At 46.7% G+C, this 23809-nt stretch overlaps 1 protein-coding gene across 2 annotated transcripts in view; it reads left to right on the forward strand.

Moving 5' to 3' along the window:
- Positions 1–23809, forward strand: part of TULP4 (TUB like protein 4) — a 195556-nt gene that overhangs the window by 122663 nt on the left and 49084 nt on the right. For both annotated transcript variants that reach the window (XM_040965630.1, XM_040965631.1), the window contains 2 exons: positions 6596–6724; positions 19361–19522. In XM_040965630.1, the coding sequence (XP_040821564.1) occupies positions 6596–6724; positions 19361–19522 (291 nt within the window). The remainder of the gene's footprint in view (positions 1–6595; positions 6725–19360; positions 19523–23809) is intronic.

The raw sequence follows: 23809 nt of genomic DNA on the forward strand, positions 1-23809 counted from the left end.
GGGACTGGACGGGCCAGACTCCAACACCATCTGGTGCTCTGGAGAACCAGGATAGATGTGGGATGGACTAGGCTAGGTCTCAACCCCTCCTGAGCCATGTGTGAGCTGTATGTGGGTATGGACGAGCCGTAGCTGGGCTGAAACATCCAACAGCAAGGACCAGTTTGGGTTGAAGGCCAGTCAGGAAAGGCTACTGTTCCTGCTAGGACAGGACGTGAACTGAGTAGGGCTGGCTCATGGACCCACCGATATGCACGAAATCCAGCATTGGGAGACGTTCTGATGGAGGGGCCTAGGCAACTCCTCTGGCAGGACACAGTCCCTGCAGTAAGTGCAAGAAGCACAATAGGAAACATCCCAGAACAGGCCATGGAAAGTTACCCACTGGCATACATTCGGCATGGGTCAGGGCCAGACCAGGCTGAATCAGTTCACATCACCTGCTGGTGTATTCTAGCACCAGAACAGGGTGTTGGTCGAGCCAGGTTTGGTCGTAACAAAAACTAGTGCACAATACAGAACGCCAAGGTAAGATGACCCGTACCAGCAGTGCCCAACCAGCACACGTGAGAACCAGGGAGGGAGGGCACAGTGCTGGCAGGGGGAATGTGGGCTCCTCTGCTGGACAACCACTCCCTCTGGAGAGCATGGGTTGGGATGGGGGCAGACAACACATGTGGGTGTCATGTGAACTAGATCAGCGAAAAGTCAGGTTGGGATGATTATTCCGACTGGTGCAAGCAAAAATTAAGAGTGGGTGAGGGTTGTTTGGGCTTAGCCGCAGCATCAGCTGCCATTGGCTGGCACTGGGGGCTAAATCTGTCAAGTTAAATTCCAGAACCACCTGGAGTGTGCATAATCTGGGAGTAGGAGAGGCCTGGGAGGGAAACAGTGGGCTCCTCCCTCTTGGGTTACCACTCCCACTGGAGAGCATGAAAACCAGGACAGGGGCAAGGGTTGATAGACAGAAAGGCACCCAACAACATCCGTGAAGGCTGGAAAGTTGAGCTGGTTAGCTTGAACTAAGCTTCAATGCTCATTGACATGTGTGAGAGCTGAATGGGATGTGGGACAGACTGGATAAGTCTGCTGTACATACTGGCAAGCACAGGAACCAGGGCAGGGGGCGGGCCTGGTGGGGGTTATTGTGGGTCGCTCCAACTAGGCTGCAGCTCCTATTGGTTTACGTGAGGGCCGAGTGTGTGCTGGGCAGAACCAGGCTGGTCTGCAACACACATTGGTTCCAGTGGAAGACAGGTATGGAAACAAAACCAACCCAGCAACTGCAACCACCAGCTGGTTGGGGCGATGGACTATACTGGGCCCTGTGCTTGCAAGTACACACAAGAATCTGGTCTGGGATCACCTCAGACAGTTTCTTTAGGGATCCCCTCAATTGAACTGTCGGACTCAGAATGCTAACCATGAAAAGACAGAGGACAGAACAAATCAGTCAACTGTCCCAGCCATATAGTTGGCAGTAAAAAACTGGGCATATGGAGACTCTAAGATGGACTGTGTCAACCAAAGGATTATGCAGTGATTTGTTTGTGCTTGGAATGGTGAGATTAGCAGCAATTCATAGCTGTTGAGCTATCAAAACCACTTAAGCAAGACCCTTGGGGCATGCCCCATGTCAGGGACCTGAGATGGGTGGGAGACTGGGTGGGGCTTCTCCCTTTATCTCCCCCTTTTCCCTAGATACAGGGAAAAAAACAATGTGAAAATAATAGTCTTACCCACTTTCCTGTAGCCCTTGAACCTTTGTGTCCTATGTAAAGATTGTAAAAAATAAACAAAAAATGGGAAAAAAAGAAAGTGTATGATATTATGCTTTAAAAAAGACTTGCTTTCGTCTTCATGTTACTTTTTTAGCTATTTGAGAAAATAATTGATGAATATAAATCATTAGAAAGGCAGTTATCTCTGTGCCAAAATTCTGGTTTTGGGAATTTTTGCCAGCATGTATTAATAGAAAACAGCAAATGTCACTCTACACTATAAATATGCTAAGATTTTTCCAGTGTTTACTGAAAGCATGTTTCTACCTTTATGCTGTTGTTCTCAGCTAGTGGAAAGTGACTTGACAGACTTGTGAGATCTAACCTGTGGCCCCCAGGGCAATTGGTGGCTGACTTAGATGCTGAGTCATCTTACCAGTGGCTTGTGACACATTAGTTGAGCTAACCTAACAGTGGAGCCCACCCCACCTGGAGCTCTGAAGGTGAGCGGTTTGCTATCTGCCTTACCTTCTGATGTGAGACATTGTGCCCATCTCATCTTCAATCCTGTTAATATTTTTTTATGTCAGAAGCAGTTTACCTACCCCAGTAGCAATGAGTGTGCCTAGTATCCGCTTTTGGTTTCTCTTTTATTTTATTATTTATGTATTTGAAAGAATGACAGAGCTCTCCTTTCTGCTGGTTCACTCTGCAAATGTCTGTAGCACTTAGGTCGGGGTCAGGTCAAAGCCAGGAGCTGGGAACTCAGTCCAGTCTCCCACAAGAGTGGCCAGAATACAACCCTGTACGCCATCACCTGCCACCTCCCCAGGTACATGTTAGCACGAAGCCGGAGTTGGGATCAGAAGTGGGACTTGAACTCGAGCAGTGATAGAGGATGCAGCATCCCAAGCAGTGTCTTACTGCAGTGCCAACACCTGTGTCTGATCCTGATTTCTAATACCAGTCCTTAACAAGTGGAACCAGAACGCCATAGGGAAATGTCTAATTTAAGACCTGGGACAAGAAATTTATATGATGAACCTAGAGTATCTTTTAGGGTCAGGAAGTAACATTCAAAGTGTAGGCACATGTTTAAACATACACACACCCATACAGTAATGGGGAAGATTAGATGGAAGGTGACCTGGTATGTCAGAGGGTTTGGGGGCCGACTTAGAAGAACTCCATTAGCCACAACTGGAGCTGCTGGAGCAGCAAAAGCAATGTTAAAGTCACTGTCTCAAAACCCAAAGTATAAATATTCAGAAGTGTTGTGTACTGATTAAATAGATAACAGAACAGGCAAATCTCCTCAAAAAAAGAGTTACAGCTTTTTGTAGATATTTCACCTTCTAATGATGGGACGCAGATTATCACATCTTACTGGTTTTGACAGTAATGTCATGTTGATAGTTGGTAATGTCACTAGGACCTTCTTCCTTAAAGTCTATGAGAAAACAAGTAAACGTATCCCAGTTGAGCGCGATTCTGCAGCATACTTCCCACGTCCTCCTCACAGCTGTCAAAAAGTCACCAGAAATGAAGGAAGTCTGAAGAGTATAGAGACATGATGGCCACCAGCTGTAACGTGGTGTCCTGGCTGGGATCCTTGGACATTACAAAAAGGGTCGGGTAAACACTAAGTGCAACAGCATTAAGAAAGGAATGTGGTTATCAGCAATGTATTAATACTGGCTCAGGAATTTTAAGAGACATGCTGTACTAATGTGAGATGTCAGTAATAGGGGAAACTGGCTAGGGGCAGATAGGTAGGTAGGTCCTCTGTTGTCCTCACAGTTTTTCCTCCGTAAATGTTAAACTGTTATAAAATTTGAAAGTTTGGGCCCGGCGGCGTGGCATAGTGGCTAAAGTCCTCGCCTTAAACGCATCGGGATCCCATATGGGCACCGGTTCTAATCCCAGCAGCTCCACTTCCCATCCAGCTCCCTGCTTGTGGCCTGGGAAAGCAGTCAAGGACAGCCCAAACCCTTGGGACCCTGCACCTATGTGGGAGACCTGGAGGAGGTTCCTGGCTCCTGGCTTCTGGCTTCGGATCAGCACAGCACCGGCTATTGTGGCTCACTTGGGGAGTGAATCATTGGACGGAAGATCTTCTCTGTCTCTCCTCCTCTCTGTATATCTGACTTTGTAATAAAAATAAATAAATCTTTTTTTAAAAATTGAAAGTTTTTAAAGAATGCCTAAAAAGGTATTTACCCTTTGGCCATGACTCCAGTATTTTTATTGTGTTTTGATGTGTTCACATTCATAAATTCTTTTTTTGGGTTGTTAGGCAAAGGACTTATCAGCTAAGCTCATACTTTAAAAATGAGTAACAGGGCCCATGTTGTGGTGTAGACACTAGTGCTGCCACGTGCAATGCCAGCATCCCAAAGGGGTACCAGTTTGTGTCCCAGCTGCTCCATTGTCAGTCCATTTCCCCACCACTGCTCTGGGAAGGCTGTGGAAGATGGCCCACGTGTCTCGAGTCTTGGTACCCTGCACAGAGACCCTGCTGAAACTGTCGCTCTTGATTTCAGCCTGGCCCATCCCTGGTCATTGTGGCCATTTGGGGAGCGAGTCAGCAATGCAAGATCTCTGTCTGTGTCTCTCGCTCTTTGTAAATAGTTCAAATTAGTAAACAAATCTCTCTCTCTCTTTTTTATTGGTAAAAGCTACTCTAAGGATGCCTGAAGTCTTGCATTCCAATGGGAGTTTTGCCAGGTGTCTGCCCAGCCAGCTTCCACTCCGCCCTCCCCAGGTGGTGGGCCTAAGAGCAGGAGAGCAGCCCACTTTGCAGTCCTGGGGGACCTGCCTGGAACTCTGAACACAGAGCAGGACTGAGGGAGCAGCAGCCTTCGGGGAAAAATCAAGAGAAAGCTTAAGGATGTGCAAGTTGTCTATCAGACAGCCAAGTAGACATACTGTGATACTGGGTCGGCTTTGGAGTTAATGCATGTGATGGTAGGAAAATGGAAGTTTTCGATGTTTATTAGGTGGTTGAGTTTTGGATTTAAAGATGAGGCTAGGAAATCGGTGTCGGCTGAAGAGAGAAGGATCACACCTGAGGTCTGGAGCTCTCCGCCTCCAGAGGGCTGGGAGAGGAAGACCTGGGAGAGAGAAGGCGGAGTGCTGCTTCTCCACGCTTCCAGCACCGTGCTGCTTCACTTGGAAACAGCAATGATGGCTTCTAGTACTTGAGTTCCTGCCACTCATGTGGGAGACCCAGATGGAGTTCTTAGTGCCTGGCTTCAGCCTAACTGAGCTGTGGTGGTTTTAGGCATTTAGAGAATGAATCAGCAGAAAGATCTCTGTCACTCTGCCTTTGAAAGCTAGCTAGCTAGATAGATAGATAAGGACCCCACACGATGACTCAGTGGCTAGATCCTCATCTTGCAATTGCTGCTTCATATCCTGGCTGCTCCACTTCCTATCAAGCTCATTGCTTATGGCCTGGGAAAGCAATAGAGGATGGCCCAAAGTTTTGGGACCCCTATACCTATGTGGGAGACCCAGAAGATACTCCTGGCTTTTAGCTCCTGGCTCCTGGCTCCTAGCTTCAGATCAGCTCAGCTCCAACCACTGCAGCCACTTGCTGTTTCCTTCTGTTATAATGCCTTTGGGAATGGAAAGCAAGCTGCTTGAAACAGTTTTCACTACTTTGAATAGGTCAAAGGAATATAGCTTCTAATGCTGTATGTTCATTTGGCTCGGTGTAGTCATAACTATGCCAGCATTTGAAGATAATCCCACCTCTCTCTCTGTCCTCAGATTCATGAGGGTTGGCAGTCGCAGGCATCTTTTATTGGTGCTGCCCACGTGGAGCTAGGACAGAGTGGAGCAAGGACAGAGCTCAGGGCCACAGCTGGAGTCGGCACCTGCATCTCTGCAAGCCGAGGTCAGCATGAGGAGCCACCAACCAGTCTAGAATAAAATAGTGGTTACCTAGTCCCACCACTCCGAGGGATGTTCTCACCTTACCCGAGGGTGACAGGGGCATTTCACATTCTGCAACTCAACATTAATCACAGAACACAAGGTAATAAATATGTACAGAGGTGTCAACTGAATCAACTCGCCACGATCACCAGGAAAGGCCAGGCAGGGGTGCGCCTGGGACGTTGACCTCGCTAGCCATGACGTGTTGGTTTTTGTGGCTTCTGCTTTCCTGGAGCCGCTCCAGAGCCCTTGTCCCTGTACAGAGCCTCCTGGGCCCGAGAGCTCATTTCAGACCTGCTGGGTGTTGACATCATCAAAGAAAACATAGTTAAAACAAGTGAATGCAGTTTGTCTGGATTTGGGGGTTATCAAAATTTTAACATTTAGGTCTTGTGCGCGTAAGTTTTGACACTTAGGATTTCTTCTTACTTCTTCTGTGACAAATCTTCAACAACTTAGATCCTCAGGCTGTGTACTTTTCTTGAAGTACATTTCCAAAAGCATATTCCCAAAGTATATGTCCATGTGGAAATAAGCAGTTTGAGAGGAGAGACAAAACATCTCATTTTGAGAGGAAAACTGAAATAAATAATAGTTTGGTCCAAATACATCAGCAGTTTTGTGGGGCTGGTTTGCCCTCAGCACAGGAGCTGCAGGTGAGGGACCATGGCAGACCTGGCCCAGGTAGGGCTGGGGAAACACGGGTCCTCCACGTGACCTGCATGGCAGCACGATGTTTGTGCTGTGCTGTAATGTTTGCTCAGATTTCTGCTGCGGTCTGGCTCCCCCTGAGACTGGCAGGTGTGGACTCACCTGAGCCCCTCCACTGTTCCTCCAGACTTCGTTTGTGCCTACCTTGATTCTATTTCATTCTCAAGTGGGATGATTTCAGAGAAGTAACCCCGGTGAATATCTTCTTGGTGCTCTCCTAGGTGGTACTGGTGAGATGGAACGAGCCATACCAGAAACTGGCCACGTGCGACGCAGATGGAGGAATATTTGTGTGGATTCAGTACGAAGGCAGGTGGTCCGTGGAACTGGTCAACGACCGAGGGGCTCAGGTGAGTGGGTAGCACATGTTCTGTCCAGATGGCTGGACAAAGAGCACCAAAGCAGCTGTGTTGGAGCAGAGGTGTGGCGCTGCACAGCCCTGGAAAATCCTTTGCTGAGTGGAGTGGGGCAGTGATAGCTGAAATTAGAGCCTTGCTTCCATTCCCCTTAAATGTGCCGCTGCGCGAGAAGAAGGGGTGTGAGGTCAGACCTCTTCCTCCCCGGCCGCACTGCCAGCCGCCGCAGCTCTGCGGGTTTCCCGCAGTCTGGGAGATGGAGCTTGCCATCAGGTGCTGTGATTGCAGGGGCGATTTGGAGCCTCTGAAGCGCTCCTGACCCGGCCTTTCTGCTGGCTTTGAAAGGCATTTCCCTGTGTTGTGATCTTTCTCTCACAGAGCGCACTGTGTGACTCTCTCACCCTGCTCAGCGGAGTTTCTCACGCTCCGTCCTGTCACGCTTCAATTAGCAGGGCCACCTGTTGTCACTGCTCAGCTCTTTCTGATACACTTGGTTATTGATGTGAGGAAAACAGTGGCTCCAAGGATACCCTGCCGAGTTGTGCTGTTTTGAGAACTGATCTGGGTTTTTTTCTGGTTTAGGGTACAGCATGCCTTCCGTGGAGAGAGGCTGGGCTGTAAGGTACTCTTCCTGCCTGACAAAACAGTGACCTGGGAGCCCAAATCCGCAGGGGACATTTGATGAGGGATTCCTTGAACTCCTTTTAACTCACCCTTAATAACTTCTCTGTGACTGTCTTTCTATACATTTCTAAGAGACTGAATTCTTGTCCTCACCTCTCTCAACTATTGCTTAAATAAGCTAAGAGCTTGCCAAGTTTGAACAGTACAGAGTAGTCAAGTGGCCTGAAACTGCAGGGAACAAAGGTGTTCTCCTGGAGGCTGGTTAGCAAGCCGAGGATCTCCACACGGAAACGGCCTATGTTGGGTGAAAGCAGGAGCTCTTTTGACTTGACATGTTTCACAAGGGGGCCGTAAGAATGTTTTCTGACTCTGATGAGGCCTCGTCCGTGTCCTGAAGAGAGAGGAGTACTCCCATGACCGCCAGCTGGCCTTCCTGAAGCAGAGCTGTCATTGCAGAAGCTGTGACCTGGAGAGGCTCATGCTTTCCTGAGCCCAGCCGTCCCACTGCGGAGCACCAGCTCTGAGCTAGGCGGCCCGGGCAGGAGCCTCACTCTGTGGCACTGGCTTCAGGTTGGAGGCGTGTGTGCCCCAGCCGCCCACCTCACCCCAGTTTCCTTGCCTGTGACACAGACGGCAGGGATCCCAGCCTCAGATGACGTGAACACTAGAAATACTTGGACACTGTCAGCAGGCAGCAGTTTTCGCTAATGTGTTTTACAGCACTGCCCCCTTGTGGCACCCAGCCCCCAGCTGAGCCGCCCCACCTGACATGCTAGCTGAACATCCTCCCCAAAGTCAGGTTTCTGGCTTTCAGGTAGCAGTGACTTCTTTAAGATGCTGGGATCTCCTTACCAGAGCAGGGCTTGCTCCGTGAGAAAGGCTGCAGGGTGGAGTGAGAACAGGGCTGCTAAAGCACTTTGAGTCATTGCTCAGAAAAGGACCTAGTGCCTATGCCGAGTAAGTGGTGCATTTCTTCGTGTGTGAGTCCCCTCAGTCTGCTGGGAACTTGCCCTGGAAATGGCCTTCCTGCTGACAGAAGAGAAAGGCTTATGGCAGGGTGGCTCAGTAAACTACGGATGGGACAGCCAGAAAACTCAAACCTTGCTTAGAGTCCAGATTGTTCCACCACACAGTTGCATTCTCAGACAAGAAACTGTTCTTTGTTTTGGTAAAAATGCGTGAGTTCGTAGTATTTCCAGAATAGTTCAGATTCTGTTATCATCTGAGAGGCTCACACCGCCAGCCAGCAGTGCCACAGCCACATGGCTTCTTCCTGGCACCAGAGCACCTGTTCCCGTCACTGTGGCAGTGATGTAGTCACACCAGCACCAGCACATCTCTCATGCTTCTTTCCAGCGAGATTTTGGAACAGAAAATCATGCTCAAAACAAGACAGAGGATGAACTCAGGCCAGCAGGTGAGCGTGCTCAGTGAGCCTTAGCAAATCTGGAAGCACCCAAAATCTCAAACACTCTTGCCTACTAAGTTTGACTAAAGTTACCTCTGTCTTGTGAAGAGATTCCAAATTTCACGTAATGTTACTGCATCTTCAAGCCTAAAAAAAAACCCAAAGAGCAGCTGTTGTCCAGAAATGCTGGCATTTTGCAGAGATTTGGTTGTTTTTAGCCATGTTGGAGCCAGCTCCTACCTGAGTGAGAAGATGCCACACACTGTGCTGCTGAATCACTGGTTCTGGCAGTGGTAGTCGCTGGTCCAGCAGTGGTGGTCACTGGTCCAGGCAGTGGTGGTCGCTGGTCCAGGCAGTGGTGGTCGCTGGTCCAGCAGTGGTGGTCGCTGGTCCAGGCAGTGGTGGTCGCTGGTCCAGGCAGTGGTGGTTGCTGGTCCAGGCAGTGGTGGTTGCTGGTCCAGGCAGTGGCGGTACAGTGCGCCTGCAGGAGCATCGGCAGAGACAGTTCTGGGAGTTCAGAGGGAGGATCTGTGAAACCAATTACCAATTCAGAGAAAAATTCTTTTCAGAAGAAACGTCAGGTGTTGCTTGTTACATGATTTGCCTTTCGTTGTCATAAATTCACAAAACATTTGGCCAAAGCCCAGTGATGCTTTAACAATTCCCTATCCAGGAAATGATTTTGAGTCCTTCATTTCAAGAATGGTTCTGCAACAGTGCATGTAGTATTGCACCGAGGATGGCTGTGCCACCCTTACCCACTGTGATGAGAAGCTGTCTCAGGTGGTGCTGTGCTTGGGGTGCTGAGAGCTGACTCTGGTAGAGCAGTACCACCTCCACTGTCGGCCCAGGGTGGGCAACCAGAGGAAGGGGAGTTAGCGCTGTTTGTCGGCCGCTGATGCTTGGATCCCCTGGATTGTGATCTGTTCTTATCACCCTGTGTGACACAGTGCATCCAGTTAATTCACAAAACATCCAGTTCCATCTACTTTTTTATGGTTACTGCTATCATAGAGAAACTTTTTTTTTTTTTAAACTGGCTGGCTGTTTTAGCCCTCTATTAAGAAAATATATATTTCTTTTATTACAGATACTTTCCAAGTTACATAGTTAAAATAAATATAAATAAATAGCTTTATCTCTGCAAAATGAGCGAACTAGTAAAGATTATCATGGAGTGCAATGCATGTGTTGTACTTGCAAAGTTAGACTGTGTGATCGATTGGGCCATTGATGTTGGTGACAAGAAGGTTCTGAGTGTCCCTAGGGAACAGCTTTCTTCAGTCACCTTGAGCAGCTGCTCAAGCACTGCTCCTCAGGCAGATACGTCATCATGAGAGACACTGTCCATTGCTCAACGTAAAACCTATCACCCCTGTTGGGAGAACAGCCAAATGTTCATGCCCTTTTGGTGTCTATTCATTTATTTTCTTGATGCCTGAAATCTGACAAAACCACTAATGTCACAAATTTTAAAGAAAGTTTAACATTTCTAACTATGAGCATATGTATGATTCTTTAGATTCTTTTTTTAGTTTGAAAAGACTGAAGCAAAATGTGCAATCAACTGGAAAAGTAAATTAAAGGGACAGAAACAGAATCAAAGACAAAACTAAGGTGATTAAATGTAAATGGACTAAATTCATCAATGAAAAGGTAAAGCTTGACATTATTTTATCATTTATAAAGCCCAGATACATTTTATTAAAAGTGCACTTAAAACCTGAAGAAATGCAGGTAAACTCAAAGGATGAAAAGGATGTCTCTGGTAAATACCAATAAATAAATAAAGTTGATGTATGTTAGCAGCTAAAGTATTATTCAGTTTATTGGAGAATTAGTACATACTGATAATAGCTGTAGTGTATCAACATATTCAAAATTTGTGAGGGAAATTGATAAACTAGATCAATAGATCAATTGACACAGCCAGTGTTTCAGCAGCAGCAAGTAGCAGATATAGAATATCTGATCAGCATTGGCAAACTAGACTTAGTAGACATTTATAGATTCTGAGGCATCAGTTTTAGAGAATGTGTTGTCTCAAACACAGAGTCCCTACAGAGATCAATCATGTTTTAGGACAAGGTTCTCCAACCCTTTTCTGTGAAGGGACAGATAGGGTTTTGTTTTTATTTTATTTTGGTGAACTAGGAGCCAAAATCAAGGATATTATGTAACAAGAAAGAAAGTCTAAAATTTTCAAATGTGAAGACACAATGCAACATGCATCCCTACTTCCAAATAAAAAATGGACTCCCAGTGAAAGTGTTGGACATATCCAGACAATGGGAGGATGGACTGTCTGACATTGTCTGTACCAGCAATATCGGGGCACACTTAAATAGCAGACTGATAGAACTGTGACTCCTTATGAAAGAATGTACTGTTGTGACAATGTGGGGAAAATCAGTCGGGGGTGGGGAACTGGGGAGGAGAATCCCAGACTGTACAGAATTGTACCATAAAATTCAAAATTTAAAATAAAAATTAAAAAGAAATTTAAACTTTTACAGAGTTATAGAAATAATCAAGTATCCTCCTGCTTATTGTTTTTAGGCATTTAAAGGCATGCTTTTGTGGGCCCCACAGAAATAGAAGAGAGGCTAGATCCATTCTGCGGGCCATAACTTGCTAGTGCCTGTTTAGGGCATAAATAAAAGCCTCAGTAGAGTGCAGGTGGTGAGTCTGTTACAGACTGTGATGTCTGAACACACCACAGCTGTGCTAGAAGTTGGGTAAGGCTACATTTGGGAAATGCTCGCATACTTGGGGCTTGTAAGTGGATTATTAGGTATTTCAAGTGTTAAAGATTACATTTAATGGGGCCCGGCGTGGTGGCGCAAGTGGTTAAAGGTCCTCGCCTTGCACGCCCGGGATCCCATATGGGCGCCGGTTCTAATCCCGGCAGCCCCGCTTCCCTTCCTGTGGCCTGGGAAAGCAGTCGAGGACGGTCCAAAGCTTTGGGACCCTGCACCCGCGTGGGAGACCCAGAAGAGGCTCCTGGCTTCGGATCGGCATAGTTTCGGCCCGTTGCGCTCACTTGGGGAGTGAATCATCGGATGGAAGATCTTCCTCTCTGTCTCTCCTCTCTGTCTCTCCGCCTTTCCAATGAAAAAATAATAAAAATAAATCTTTAAAAAAAAAAGATTACATTTAATGGATGTTTATAAAAACCTAGCTGGAAATCATGATGAGAATGTTACATATCAAAATTTTGCAAGGTGTGACCAAGATGTTGGACAGGGGTATCCCCTTAACTGTTCATAGAAGCATTTCCTTGTGTTGGACATCACTTTGCTATGTGATGTTTCTAGATTATAAGTTTATGTTCAAATATTCTGTGCCATTTTTGTGACAGCAGGTTGTCACTCTGTCACGCTTAGCTTTGGATCTGTCATGGTTGTCTGTGCTCGGTGATCTTTGGTGTTCCCGTTGTTTTTGTTTTGAGGAGCCATGAGCTACTCCTATACCGAAGGCAAAGTTAACCATACACCATTAACCATTCCTACTGCCCCTCCAACCCTCTTTTCCTGTCTGTCCCTCCACTCAGTCCTCTCTCATCCCTGAAACACAATATTAAAAGCATTAAGATACCTACAGTGGCCTCTGAGTGTTCATGTGAAAGGAAGACTCATTTGTCTTTCACTTTAAATCAAAAGCTAGAAATGATTACATTTAGTGAGGAAGGCATTTAGAAAGCTGAAGGAAGCACCACCCCCCAACCCTCTTGGATCACCAAGTCAAGAATAATTCATGAAGGAATTCTAAGGAACATAATGAGGGATAAGAAAACACATGGCCTTATTGCCGATTAAGAGAAAAGTTTAGTGATCTGGATAAAAAATCAGCCCAGCTACAGTATTCTTTAAAACAAAGTCTAATCAGAAACAAAGCCCTAGCAGTGTTCAAAGCCCTGACTCGCTTCAGTTCTGTAAAAGGGTGAGAGAGGAGCGGCAGCTACAGAGGGAAATCTGAAGCCCACAGAGTTGTGGTCCACGAGCCTTAAAGAAAGATTTTGTATTAGGAAAGCCCAAGGCAAGGCAATTAGAAGGAAGAGCAGATTTCCACTGTCGGTGAAGTAGCCTTCTACAGCAAAGATGTCTCCAGAACTTGAATGGCTGCAGAGGAGAATCAGTGCCTTGCTCAAAGGACACGCTGACTCTTCAGGCTAACTCAGCTGTTGCCTGCAAGTTGAAGCCAGTGCTCATTTGTTCTGAAAATCCTAGGACCCGTATGAGGTACACCAAAGTGACCCTCCCTGTCCTTCATAAAGAGAATGACGCCTAAATGATGGCACATGTCTTTATAAAATTGTTTACTATTTTTACTAATGAGAACTGCTCAGAATCAAAAGTTCTTTTTCAAAATGTCACTGTTTGGGGGCCTGGCTGTGTGGGCTAGTGGCTAGGGTCCTTGCCTTGAACGTGCCGGGATCCCATATGGGCACCGGTTCTGGTCCCGGCAGCCCCACTTCCCATCCAGCTCCCTGCCTTGTGGCCTGGGAAAGCAGTCGAGGACAGCCCAGAGCTTTGGGATCCTGTGTCCAAGTGGGGGACCTGGAAGAGGTTCCTGGCTCCTGGCTTCTGGCTTCAGATCGGCACAGCACCGGCCGTTGCGCTCACTTGGGGAGTGAATCATAGGACGGAAGATCTTCCTCTCTCTTTCCTCCTCTTTGTACATCTGACTTTGTATTAAAAATAAATCTAAAAAAAAACAAAAACAAAAACAAAATGTCACTGTTTGAATGTTGTACTTGTGGCTGTTGCTGGAGGACTATACCATTGTAATAATATGGGGGAAAATAGTGGAGGAGGAGAATGGTTTGAGGAAGGAGGGGGCTGAGGGAGAATCCGTATGTCTACAAAACCACATCATAGGAAAAAAAAGTTACAGCTCATTAGCCGTGCACCATGATCCAAGAGCTCTGATGGAGATCTACAAGGTGGTGGTTGTTTTTGAGCCTACTAACACAGTGCCCCTTCTGCAGCCCGTGGATCAAGGAGTACTTTCTAACTTTCAAGTGTTGTCATAAAAGAAATACATTTCAAAGATTGATTTATTTATTGGAAAGTCAGATATACAGAGAGGAGGAGAGACAGAGAGGAATATCTTCCGTCTGATGATTCACTCCCCAAGTGAGCGCAATGGCCGGTGCTATTCCGATCCGAACCCAGGATCCAGGAAATTCTTCCGGGTCTCCCACACAGGTGCAGGATCCCAAAGCTTTGGGCCGTCCTCGACTGCTTTCCCAGACCACAAGCAGGGAGCTGGATGGGAAGTGGAGCTACCGGGATTAGAACCGGTGCCCAAATGGGATCCCGGCGCGTTCAAGACAAGGACTTAGCCACTAGGCCACGCTGCCGGGCCCAAGAAATACATTTCACAAGGCTACAGGTGTTATAGAGAATTATTCCTCTGGTGGATTTGGGCAGAGTACATTGAAAACCTTCTGAAGATTCAACATTCTTGATGGCATTAAGGACATTCCAAGGAGGGGAGGTCAAAATACCACTGAGAAGGCACTGTGGTGCCGGCTGTTACACCACTTGTGGGGACCCCTGCATACCACTTCACAGTGCTCCCCTTCAGTCCCATCTCTGTTTCCAGTCTCAGGAAGCCATCTGATGACTTAAGTACTGGGTTCTTATCACCTGCATGGGGTACCCAGATGGAGCCCCTACACGGGGTACCCAGATGGAGCCCCTACACGGGGTGCCCAGATGGAGCCCCTACACGGGGTGCCCAGATGGAGCCCCTACATGGGGTGCCCAGGTGGAGCCCCTACACGGGGTGCCCAGACGGAGCCCCTACACGGGGTGCCCAGACGGAGCCCCTACGCGGGGTGCCCAGACCGAGCCCCTACACGGGGTGCCCAGACGGAGCCCCTACACGGGGTGCCCAGACCGAGCCCCTACACGGGGTACCCAGATGGAGCCCCTACGCGGGGTGCCCAGACGGAGCCCCTACACGGGGTACCCAGATGGAGCCCCTACGCGGGGTGCCCAGACGGAGCCCCTACACGGGGTGCCCAGACGGAGCCCCTACACGGGGTGCCCAGGTGGAGCCCCTACACGGGGTGCCCAGGTGGAGCCCCTACACGGGGTGCCCAGATGGAGCCCCTACACGGGGTGCCCAGATGGAGCCCCTACACGGGGTGCCCAGGTGGGGCCCTAGCTGTGAGCCTTGGCTGCTTTGAAGCAGCAGTTGGCAGAAGTGCACTCACTCATGTTCCTTCATTCATTATCGTTCCTGTTGTTTCTCTTTCTCTCTCTACTTTTGCCTATCCTTTCCTCTCCTCATCCTGCCTTTCAGATAAATAATACTTTTTGAAAGTCATTGTTAACAGAAGTTTATAAAGTGTTGATTCCGGCTCTGTGGGTAGTGTTGGGGAGTTTACAATTTCAGAGGGGGATAACTGCAGATGTGATGAGAAGAACAAGAGAAAGTGGGGCGTGGTGATGTGGCTGAACTGATGCGGTTTCGGGATACAGTTTTAACTGACAGGGAATTGCTTCTTATGGATCAACAAAGAAGGTCGTTTCTTGAGATGACATCTTCTCCTGGGGAAGATGCTATGAGCGTTGCTGAAATGACAGTAATGCGTTTAGAATATGACATGAATTTAGTTGATAAATCATCCACAGAGTTTCAGGGGATTGATTCCAACTTTGAAAAACGTGCTGTAAGTACGATGCTATGAGAGAGCATCGCATGCTTTAGGAGAAAATTTCCTCCAGAATCAGTCAATGATCAGCCTTTGCTGATATCTTGCTTTGAGACATTGTCATGGCCACTGACCCTGCAGCAGCCACCACTGGACCCAACAGTGACAACTTGATGAGTGCTCAGGTGATCGCTAGCATTCTTTAACATGGTACTTTTATAATTAAAGTGTATACATTATTTTCTTAGACATAATGCTAATGCATACCTAGTAGACTTATGGTGCAGTTAGAAAATAACCTTTATGCACACTGAGAAGCCAAAAAGCTCATATGACTGATTAATTGTATTATTATATTTGTTTTATTGTGGTGATCTGGAATCGAACCATCAGTACCTCCAAACTGTTTCTGTTTTTAAACTGTGATCACTGGTCAGAAAAGTATCTCTCAGAAAGTGCTACCAAATGAGCAACAGAACAAACCAGGTGAAGACAAAAAAGAAAGCATAACAAATGAAAGAGGAAAGCTGTACAGTAGGAGGAAATGATATAGTAGAAATCAACAAACCTAAAGATTGTACTTTGGAAACAAATCAACAAAGTAGACAAATTGTTGACAATGCTTATCAAGAGAATAAAACAGAAATGTGGGCTATAACTAACTGTAGATAATGAATGGTTAATCAAAAGCAACTAGAAGATGTATAGATGATTTACTGAGAAAAAAGATCATCTTTCTGTCAGTGGTTCCAAAGCAATTGAATATTCATGTTAAAAAGTGAATCTTGCTTCTTTCCTCACACACTGAGTGAATCAGACATAAACAGGAAAGCTGAATGTCTGTGAAAGTCCGCAAGCCTCTGTCAGGTGCAGGTTCTCTGCCCAGGGTACCGGAAACATGAACCATGAAAGGAAAAAAGCAGTGTTGGATTTAGTTTCAAACTTTTCGAAAGCTTCCATTAGGGAAAGAAAAAGGCAAGATGCAGACTAGGAGAACAATATTTTAAAAATTGTTTTTATTAGAAAGGCAGAGTTCCGGGGGGCGGGGAGAGTGAGATCTTTAATTTGCTGGGTCACTCCTCAAATAGTTGCAGTGGCCAGAGTTGGGCCACTCCAAAGCCAGGAGCTTCTTTCTGGTCTCCCACATGGTTGTAGGAGCTCTCGGACTTTGGCCAACCTCTGCTGCCTTCCAGGCCAGTAGCAGGGAGTCACATCGGAAGTGGAGCAGCCAGAACTTGAACCAGCACCCAAACGGTATGCCATCACTTCAAGCAGAGACTTTAGACTGCTACCTCACCATGCTGGCCCGGCAGGTGGGGGGGGCGGGAGGGGGCAGGAAGCATTTGCATTGCATGCATCTGGCAAAGGATTGTGTCTAGAATTTATACATAAATATTGCAGCAAATGAGAATTTGAACAGTACATATGTGGCAATGTATTTGGATATATGCATCCTCTCCAAAAAGAAGGACAAATAAGCAGTAAGCACATGAAATGTTGCTCAACATTATTAGTCATTAGGGAAACACAAATTGGAACAGTATCTTGCCACCACATTCTATTAAGTTAGTTAAAATAATTTAAAAACACCAAGTACTGGTAAAGATGCAGAACTCTGCCAATATTTTGGTCACTTCTAAATGAACATTCACCATATGACCCAATAATCAACTTTACTCCTAGATATTCAAGAGAAATTAAACTGTATGTTTCACAAATGTTTGTAGTGATTTTATAACAAATACTGGGCACAGCCCACATGCCCAACAGTGTGGATAAATAAACAGATTGTGGAATAGCTGTCCAGAGAAATAGCACGAATCCATGGGAAGAAGTGAATGGCTTAGGCAACCCTTGTATGCACCAGGATCCCATATGGGCACCAGTTCTAATCCTGGTAGCCCTAATTCCAGTGCAGCTCCTTGCTTGTAGCCTGGTGAGGCAGTCAAGGATGGCCCAGAGCTTTTGGACCCTGCACCCGCATGGGAGACCTACAAGAAGCTTCTGGCTCCTGGCTCCTGGCTTTGGATTAGCTCAGCTCTGGCTGTTGCAGCCACTTAGGGAGTGAATCAGCAGACAGATTTTCCTCCTTGTCTTTCCTCATCTCTACAAAATCTGACCTTCCAATAAAAAATAAATCTTTCCAAAAAAAAATGGCAAGAATACAGCTTTTTTTTAATGCTTGACATCTAGTTTAGTGTTAATAAAGTACAGTGGGCTCTCAATGCATATGTACATTCTGCAATGATTGCAGCACAGAGTGTGTGCCTTACTTTATTTCAATGATCTTGAGGTGGTATTGCTTTTTTGGGTGGTCTGTCATGTAGTAAGCATATGCTAGACATATGCTGTAGGTCCAACACTCTAGGCCAGTGGCTGGCACAACAAAAATGTATGCTGAACTACGGTGAGAATTGCTTGGGTTTTGCATTCTCAATGGTTTAGGAGCATGTTCTACCAAACTTGCAAGTAGAAAAGCTTCCTGGTTTATGCAGATTCTTCTAGGCAGTGGCCAAAGAGGGACCCTCTCCAGCTTGTCAGAGTTCAACACTATGCTGACAGATCCAGAGAAAGACATTACCAAAGTTAAGTGCTCTGTTTTGCTCATGAATGCAAATGTGAAGATTCAGAACATGTTAGCAATCAACTCAGCTGTGTCTCTCAAAGGTCATGTTTCACTTGCATGTTGGGCCCTTTAGATGTGTGTGGATAGTGGTATATTGGAAAACCAGTATGAGTATTCTACCACAGTCAGTTGAAAAAGAAGAAATAGATGCAGTAAATAGATAACTAAATACCAAAGTATAAACTGTTTTCCAGTTAGACTTTTTCCCTGTCATTTTAACTGACAATGTAATTAGAAACCTAGGACTTTTCTGCTTGGATAAGAGACCAAGAGCCACAAAGGATCTGTTACTGATTTGAAATGAGACAGTTTAACTGTGGTTGTAAGAAAGGCCCTGGGGCCACATGTTCTTTGGATCCTTCGCCCACTGGGCCTGACTGAGGAGAAGTCATTCATCTTCACTGGGCCTCAGTTTACCCTGGAAGTGGGGCTGACAGTACCTGGACACATTTGACAGGAGTCTCAATGGATTAATGTATAACTTGCATAACAGCTCTGGTCTGTGTACTATATTTTGTTTCAGTCATTTTTTTTAAAGATTTATTATTTTTTTTATTGGAAAGGCGGATATGCAGAGAGGAGGAGAGACAGAGAGGAAGATCTTCCGTCCGATGATTCACTCCCTAAGTGAGCGCAGCGGCTGATGCTATGCCTAACCGAAGCCAGGAGACTCTTCCAGGTCTCCCGCGCGGGTGCAGGGTCCCAAAGCTTTGGGCCGTCCTCGACTGCTTTCCCAGGCCACAGGCAGGGAGCTGGAAGGGAAGCGGGGCTGCCGGGATCAGAACCGGTGCCCATATGGAATCCTGGGCGTTCAAGGCGAGGACCTTAACCACTTGCGCCACTGTGCCGGGCCCTGTTTCAGTCATTTTTATCACAGCTTTTCAGATGTCTCTCAAATTATTTTCATTTTCAAAATTTGTGTTTATTTGTTTGAAAGGCAGAGAAAGTGATTGAGAAGCACATCTCCCACCTGCTAGTTCACTCTCTAGATAACTGCCAACAGCCAGGGCTGGGCTGGGTCAGTGCTGGGAGCTGTGACTGTGATCCGGGGCTCCCGTGTGGGCAGCCAGGGCTTCACCTGCTGCTTCTCAGAGCGCGCAGTAGCAGGAGGCCGGGAGTGGGAGCTGCCCTGGGCCTGCAGCCTGCAGCACGAGCTGCTGGGTGCTCAGGCGGCTTACCTGCTGTGCCCAAGGCCTGTCCTACAGACTGTTTCCTAAGTTAATGCTGAATGCTGAGGGAACTGCAGTGAAAGTGCTTTCCCTCTTACGTTACCATTGACGCTGTCTGTCTGTGTGTATCCCCAAGGTGAGTGATTTCACATGGAGCCACGATGGGACTCAGGCGCTGATATCATATCGTGATGGGTTTGTCCTGGTCGGTTCTGTCAGTGGACAAAGACACTGGTCGTCTGAGATCAACTTGGAAAGTCAGATTACTTGTGGCATATGGACTCCTGATGACCAACAGGTAAGCCTCTGAGATGGGTAAGTTTATGCTAGTGCCAGGGGAGCTAAGGAGGAAGACGGGGTGGGGGAGACAGAGCTGATGCGTGTGTCGCTTAAAAAATCACCAAGGCAAAGAAGAATAAAAATGTCCAGTAAAATATTTTGTAAAAGTTTAGATTTTAGTCATAGCTTTGAGAAATAATAATTTCCACCAATGTTGTAAACAGAGTTAGCATATTAAATAAAATGTTTATATAAATTTATTTTAAATCCATGAAAATAACTAATCAGTAATGTGGCTGCAGGAGCATGTTCCACTGTGTCTCAGGGGAGATTTGTAGATCACTAAGTGTGAAGTCCATGTGAGAATTTAGCACAAGGAGAAGACTTGGGGATCCCCTGTCTACCTGCTTGACCTGTGACGTGAAAAAGCAGTGCATACGTCTCCTGCTTGATTGGAGAATTACTCGTGACGGTGTGGAGCTGCTGAGGGTGCCTGCCTGATGTCAGCAGTGCCATGTCCTGGTGGGGGGCGTGGACATGGGGAGTAGCGCCCCTTGCAGAGGATCAGGGTGAGCTGAGGCCGTTCCTAGAAATCTCCTATCCTCGGGGTGGGGTCACCACTGCTTCTGGGAGGAAACTGCTGGATAGTCTGGGGGATGGACTGTCAGCACTTAACAGTACAAGCGTCCGGGTCTTGCTAGCATCTAGGTTTAACTCTAGCTATTTTCCTATTTGCCAGCCCCATTTATATACCCTCTGGGGGCTTGTAGACTGATTTGAATGAACATCTCATGGAAACTGTGGATCCTTTCCTGGGAAGTATACATGAATGATATATCTCTTCTCCCCTCAGATATTGGCCCAGGTAGATTGGAGGTTATCTTCCATGCACTGTTTAAAACACCCTTGTGTGTTCAGACAGACAGTCAAGGTCAATGAATTTACCCCCTATAAAAATTGAGCAGCTGACGTTTGTCAGTTTGCTGCATTCTCTTCCTACCCCGCTTATTGCTGCATACACACATCTTTGTAGTGTTACCTTTGAAAGGAAGTTGTGATGATGGCCTGTCTTAAACACTTGAAGATGTGTGTCCCAGAAGAGTAAGGCCATTAACCTGCACCAGCACACCTAAGAAATTTCCACTGATAACTCCCTAATTGTTAGAAAGATGTGATTTGTGTAAGACTTTCCTCCCCGTACTGCACCTTTTAATGTTCTGGGACCAGTGTCCAGTTACATGCAGCGGTTGGTGGTTCTGTCCCCTCAGTCTTTGATTTGGATCAGTGTGGTCTTTTCTTTTGCTCAGTCGTGGTTACCCTGTGGACTGCTGACCTGTGGAGCTGTTGATTGCTTACCCTTAGTCTCAAGGAACCCATATGATCCTTGCACCTCTTGCAAACTGGAAGCTAAATCCGGAGTGATGTTGGATTGAACATTTTGCTAAGAATATTCCACTGGCGGTAGCATTCCCTTTACATGGACTACCCTGAAAGGTATATGATATCACAACATTCCACTATATGGGCTCCTGATGGGGCCTTTGTGGAAAGAAAACTGTTTCCTCTTCTTTATCTTTTTATACAGTATGTTTCACTTCAGGCTGAAATTCATCTTCCATTGAATCTTAAAAGATTTATTTTACTTTTATAGGAAAGGCAGATTTACAGAGAAGGTAAGACAGAGAGAAAGATCCTCTATCCACTGGTTCACTCTACAAGTGACCTCAATGGCTGGAGCCAATCTGATCCTAAGCCAGGAGCCAGGAGCCTCGGGCCTCCTATAGGTCTCCTCCACAGGCATAGGGGCCCACGGCTTTGAACCATCCTTTATTGCTTTCCCATGCCACAAACAGAGAGCTGGAAGGGAAGTAAAGCAACTGGGACATGAACCTGTGCCCATATCGGATCCTGGCATGTGCAAGGCGAGGATTTAGCCAGTACACTATTGTGCCAGGCCCGTATTGTGTTAAATCTTAGGCAGAGTGTCTCTTCTTCACAGAGTTTGTGCAATGGCTGAGGGGCTTACACAGTCAATGTTTGCTCCTCGTAGTTCTGGGCGTTGGAAGTCCTGGATCAGGGTACCAGTTACTTGAGTCTGTCCTGCAGCCTGCAGACTGCTGGCGGCCCTCTCTTATGTCTTGTGTGTGTCCTCCCTGCATGGATGCCGTCCTCTTTGCGTCCTCCCTGGGCCTTCGCTGCTTGACATTCTGCTAGCCCTTCTTCATCTGGCAAGTGCTCGAGTTTATAGAGTCCCTCCTGTCAAACCTCAGTCTTCCTCACCCCTTTACAGGCTTCGTTTCTAGATAGAAACACATTGGGGACCCAAAGCCAGGAGCCAGGTCTCACTCCATCCTGTCTCACATGGGGCTCAAGCATTTGGGCCTTCTGCTGCTGTTTTCACAGGTGCATCAGCAGAGATCAGAAGTGAAGCACTGGGGTTAGAGCTGGAGCTCACATGAGATGCCAGTATTACAGGCAGTGGCCCAGCCCACTATATCACAATGCTGGCACCCCACATATGAATTTGGGGTTATTCATATTCATCCCTTAACAGGTATATTGTAAAAATATTTTGGAGACTAGAGAAACTGGTATGAACCCTGTTGATAAGCTTAGAATATTTTTGCAAATAAAATTATTTATCAAGCATGAGCAAAAAATAAATGTAAATAGAAACTGTTGAAGAAATACATGTGTGTCTGGAGAACCTGTGGGTGCTGAGCTTGTCCAGAGTTCCACAGCAGCGTGAAGCTTTGTAGTGCCATACCCAGAGAGTGCTCCCAGCCTCTCTGCCCTCCAGAACCCAGTGTTACCCAGTGACATTGAGCCCAGTGATTCATGGAGGGCTTGGACACAGAGACATTCAAAAGTCCTTCCTAAGACCTGGCTTGGGTCTTGGGGTTAGGCTGATGGTTCACTTGGAGAGTGTGAGAATCTGTTGAGAGCTGGAGATGTGTTCCATTAATAAAGTCACTGTGCTTCCAGACATGGGTAGGACGCTGTTCAAAGGCCAGTGACCAGCTGGAGTGTCTGTCCACTAAAAAATAAAGGACTTACATACTTTATTAAATTTACTTTCGTATCCATTTCATATTTTTGCTGTACTCATTTTTCAGTTATTTATTAATTGGGGCTATATTTTGATGCAATTGATAAGCTGTTATTTGCCATACCACAATCTTATATCTGAGTGCCAGTTCAAGTCCCTGTTCGTCTTTCAGTTCAGCTTCCTGCCAATGTGCTGGAGAAGGCACCACATGGTGCTCAATGATGATGAGGCTGATGATGGCCCAAGCACATGGGTCCCAACCACCCATGAGGGAGACCCAGATGGAGTTTCTGGCTTCTGGTTTTCCCCTGACCCAACCACTGGCTGTTGGTTTCCATCTGGGGAGTGAAAATGTGGAAGATTCTCTCTCTCCCACCCTTTCTCTCTCCCTTACACTCCCCTCCTTCTTCCCTCCTTCTCACTGTCTCCCCCTTCATACAAACATCCTCTGCCTTTTACGTAAAGTTTTGTTGTATTCTGTTTTTCAATTGATTGATTGAGTTTTACACAAAGTTTTGTGGTATTCTGTTTTTAATTGATTGATTTTTTACGCAGAGTTACAGTGAGCAAGGGAGAGATGAGAGAGATCCTGTGTCCACTTGTTCACTGCCTCGATGTCCACAAAGCCCAGGACTGGGCCAGTCTGAAACCAAGAGCTTCATCCAGGTCTCCTAGGTGACTGCAGGGATCCAAGCTCTTTGCCACCTTCCTCTGTTTTCCCAGGCCATTAGCAGGGAGATGAATAGCTAGGGTTGCAGCTGGAACATGAGCCAACGCCCTGTGAGTTGCCAACATCATAGGCAGCAGCTTTACCTGTTATACTGCAACATTAGGCTCCATGTGTCTTTATTTTAAAAGTCATTTGAGAGAGAGAGGAAGTGTGAGTGTTCAATGGCTAGGGCTAGGCCAGATCACAGCCAGCAACCTGAGTGACAGGGACCCTTGCACTTAGGCCATCGTCCTCTGCCTGAGGGCGCATGTCAGCTAGAAGTTGGAGCCAGCACTCAAACCCAGGCGTTTCAGTTCAGAATGTGGGCGTCTCAGCAGATGGCTTACCTATGAGGACAAACACCCACCTTCTTTGTTGCATTAAAGCTAATCCTGGGGCCTGGCATGGTAGCCCAGTAGATGGGTCCTCATCTTGTACCTGTTGGGGTTCCACATGGGTGCCAGTTCATGTCCTGGCTACTTCACTTCCCATCTAGCTCCCTACTTGTGGCCTGGGAGGGCAACAGAGGATGGGACCCAGGGCCTTGA

This window comes from Ochotona curzoniae, unplaced genomic scaffold, assembly GCF_017591425.1.
Source record: "Ochotona curzoniae isolate NIBS_2020 unplaced genomic scaffold, NIBS_Ocur_1.0 scaffold_3890, whole genome shotgun sequence".
Lineage (NCBI taxonomy): Eukaryota > Metazoa > Chordata > Mammalia > Lagomorpha > Ochotonidae > Ochotona > Ochotona curzoniae.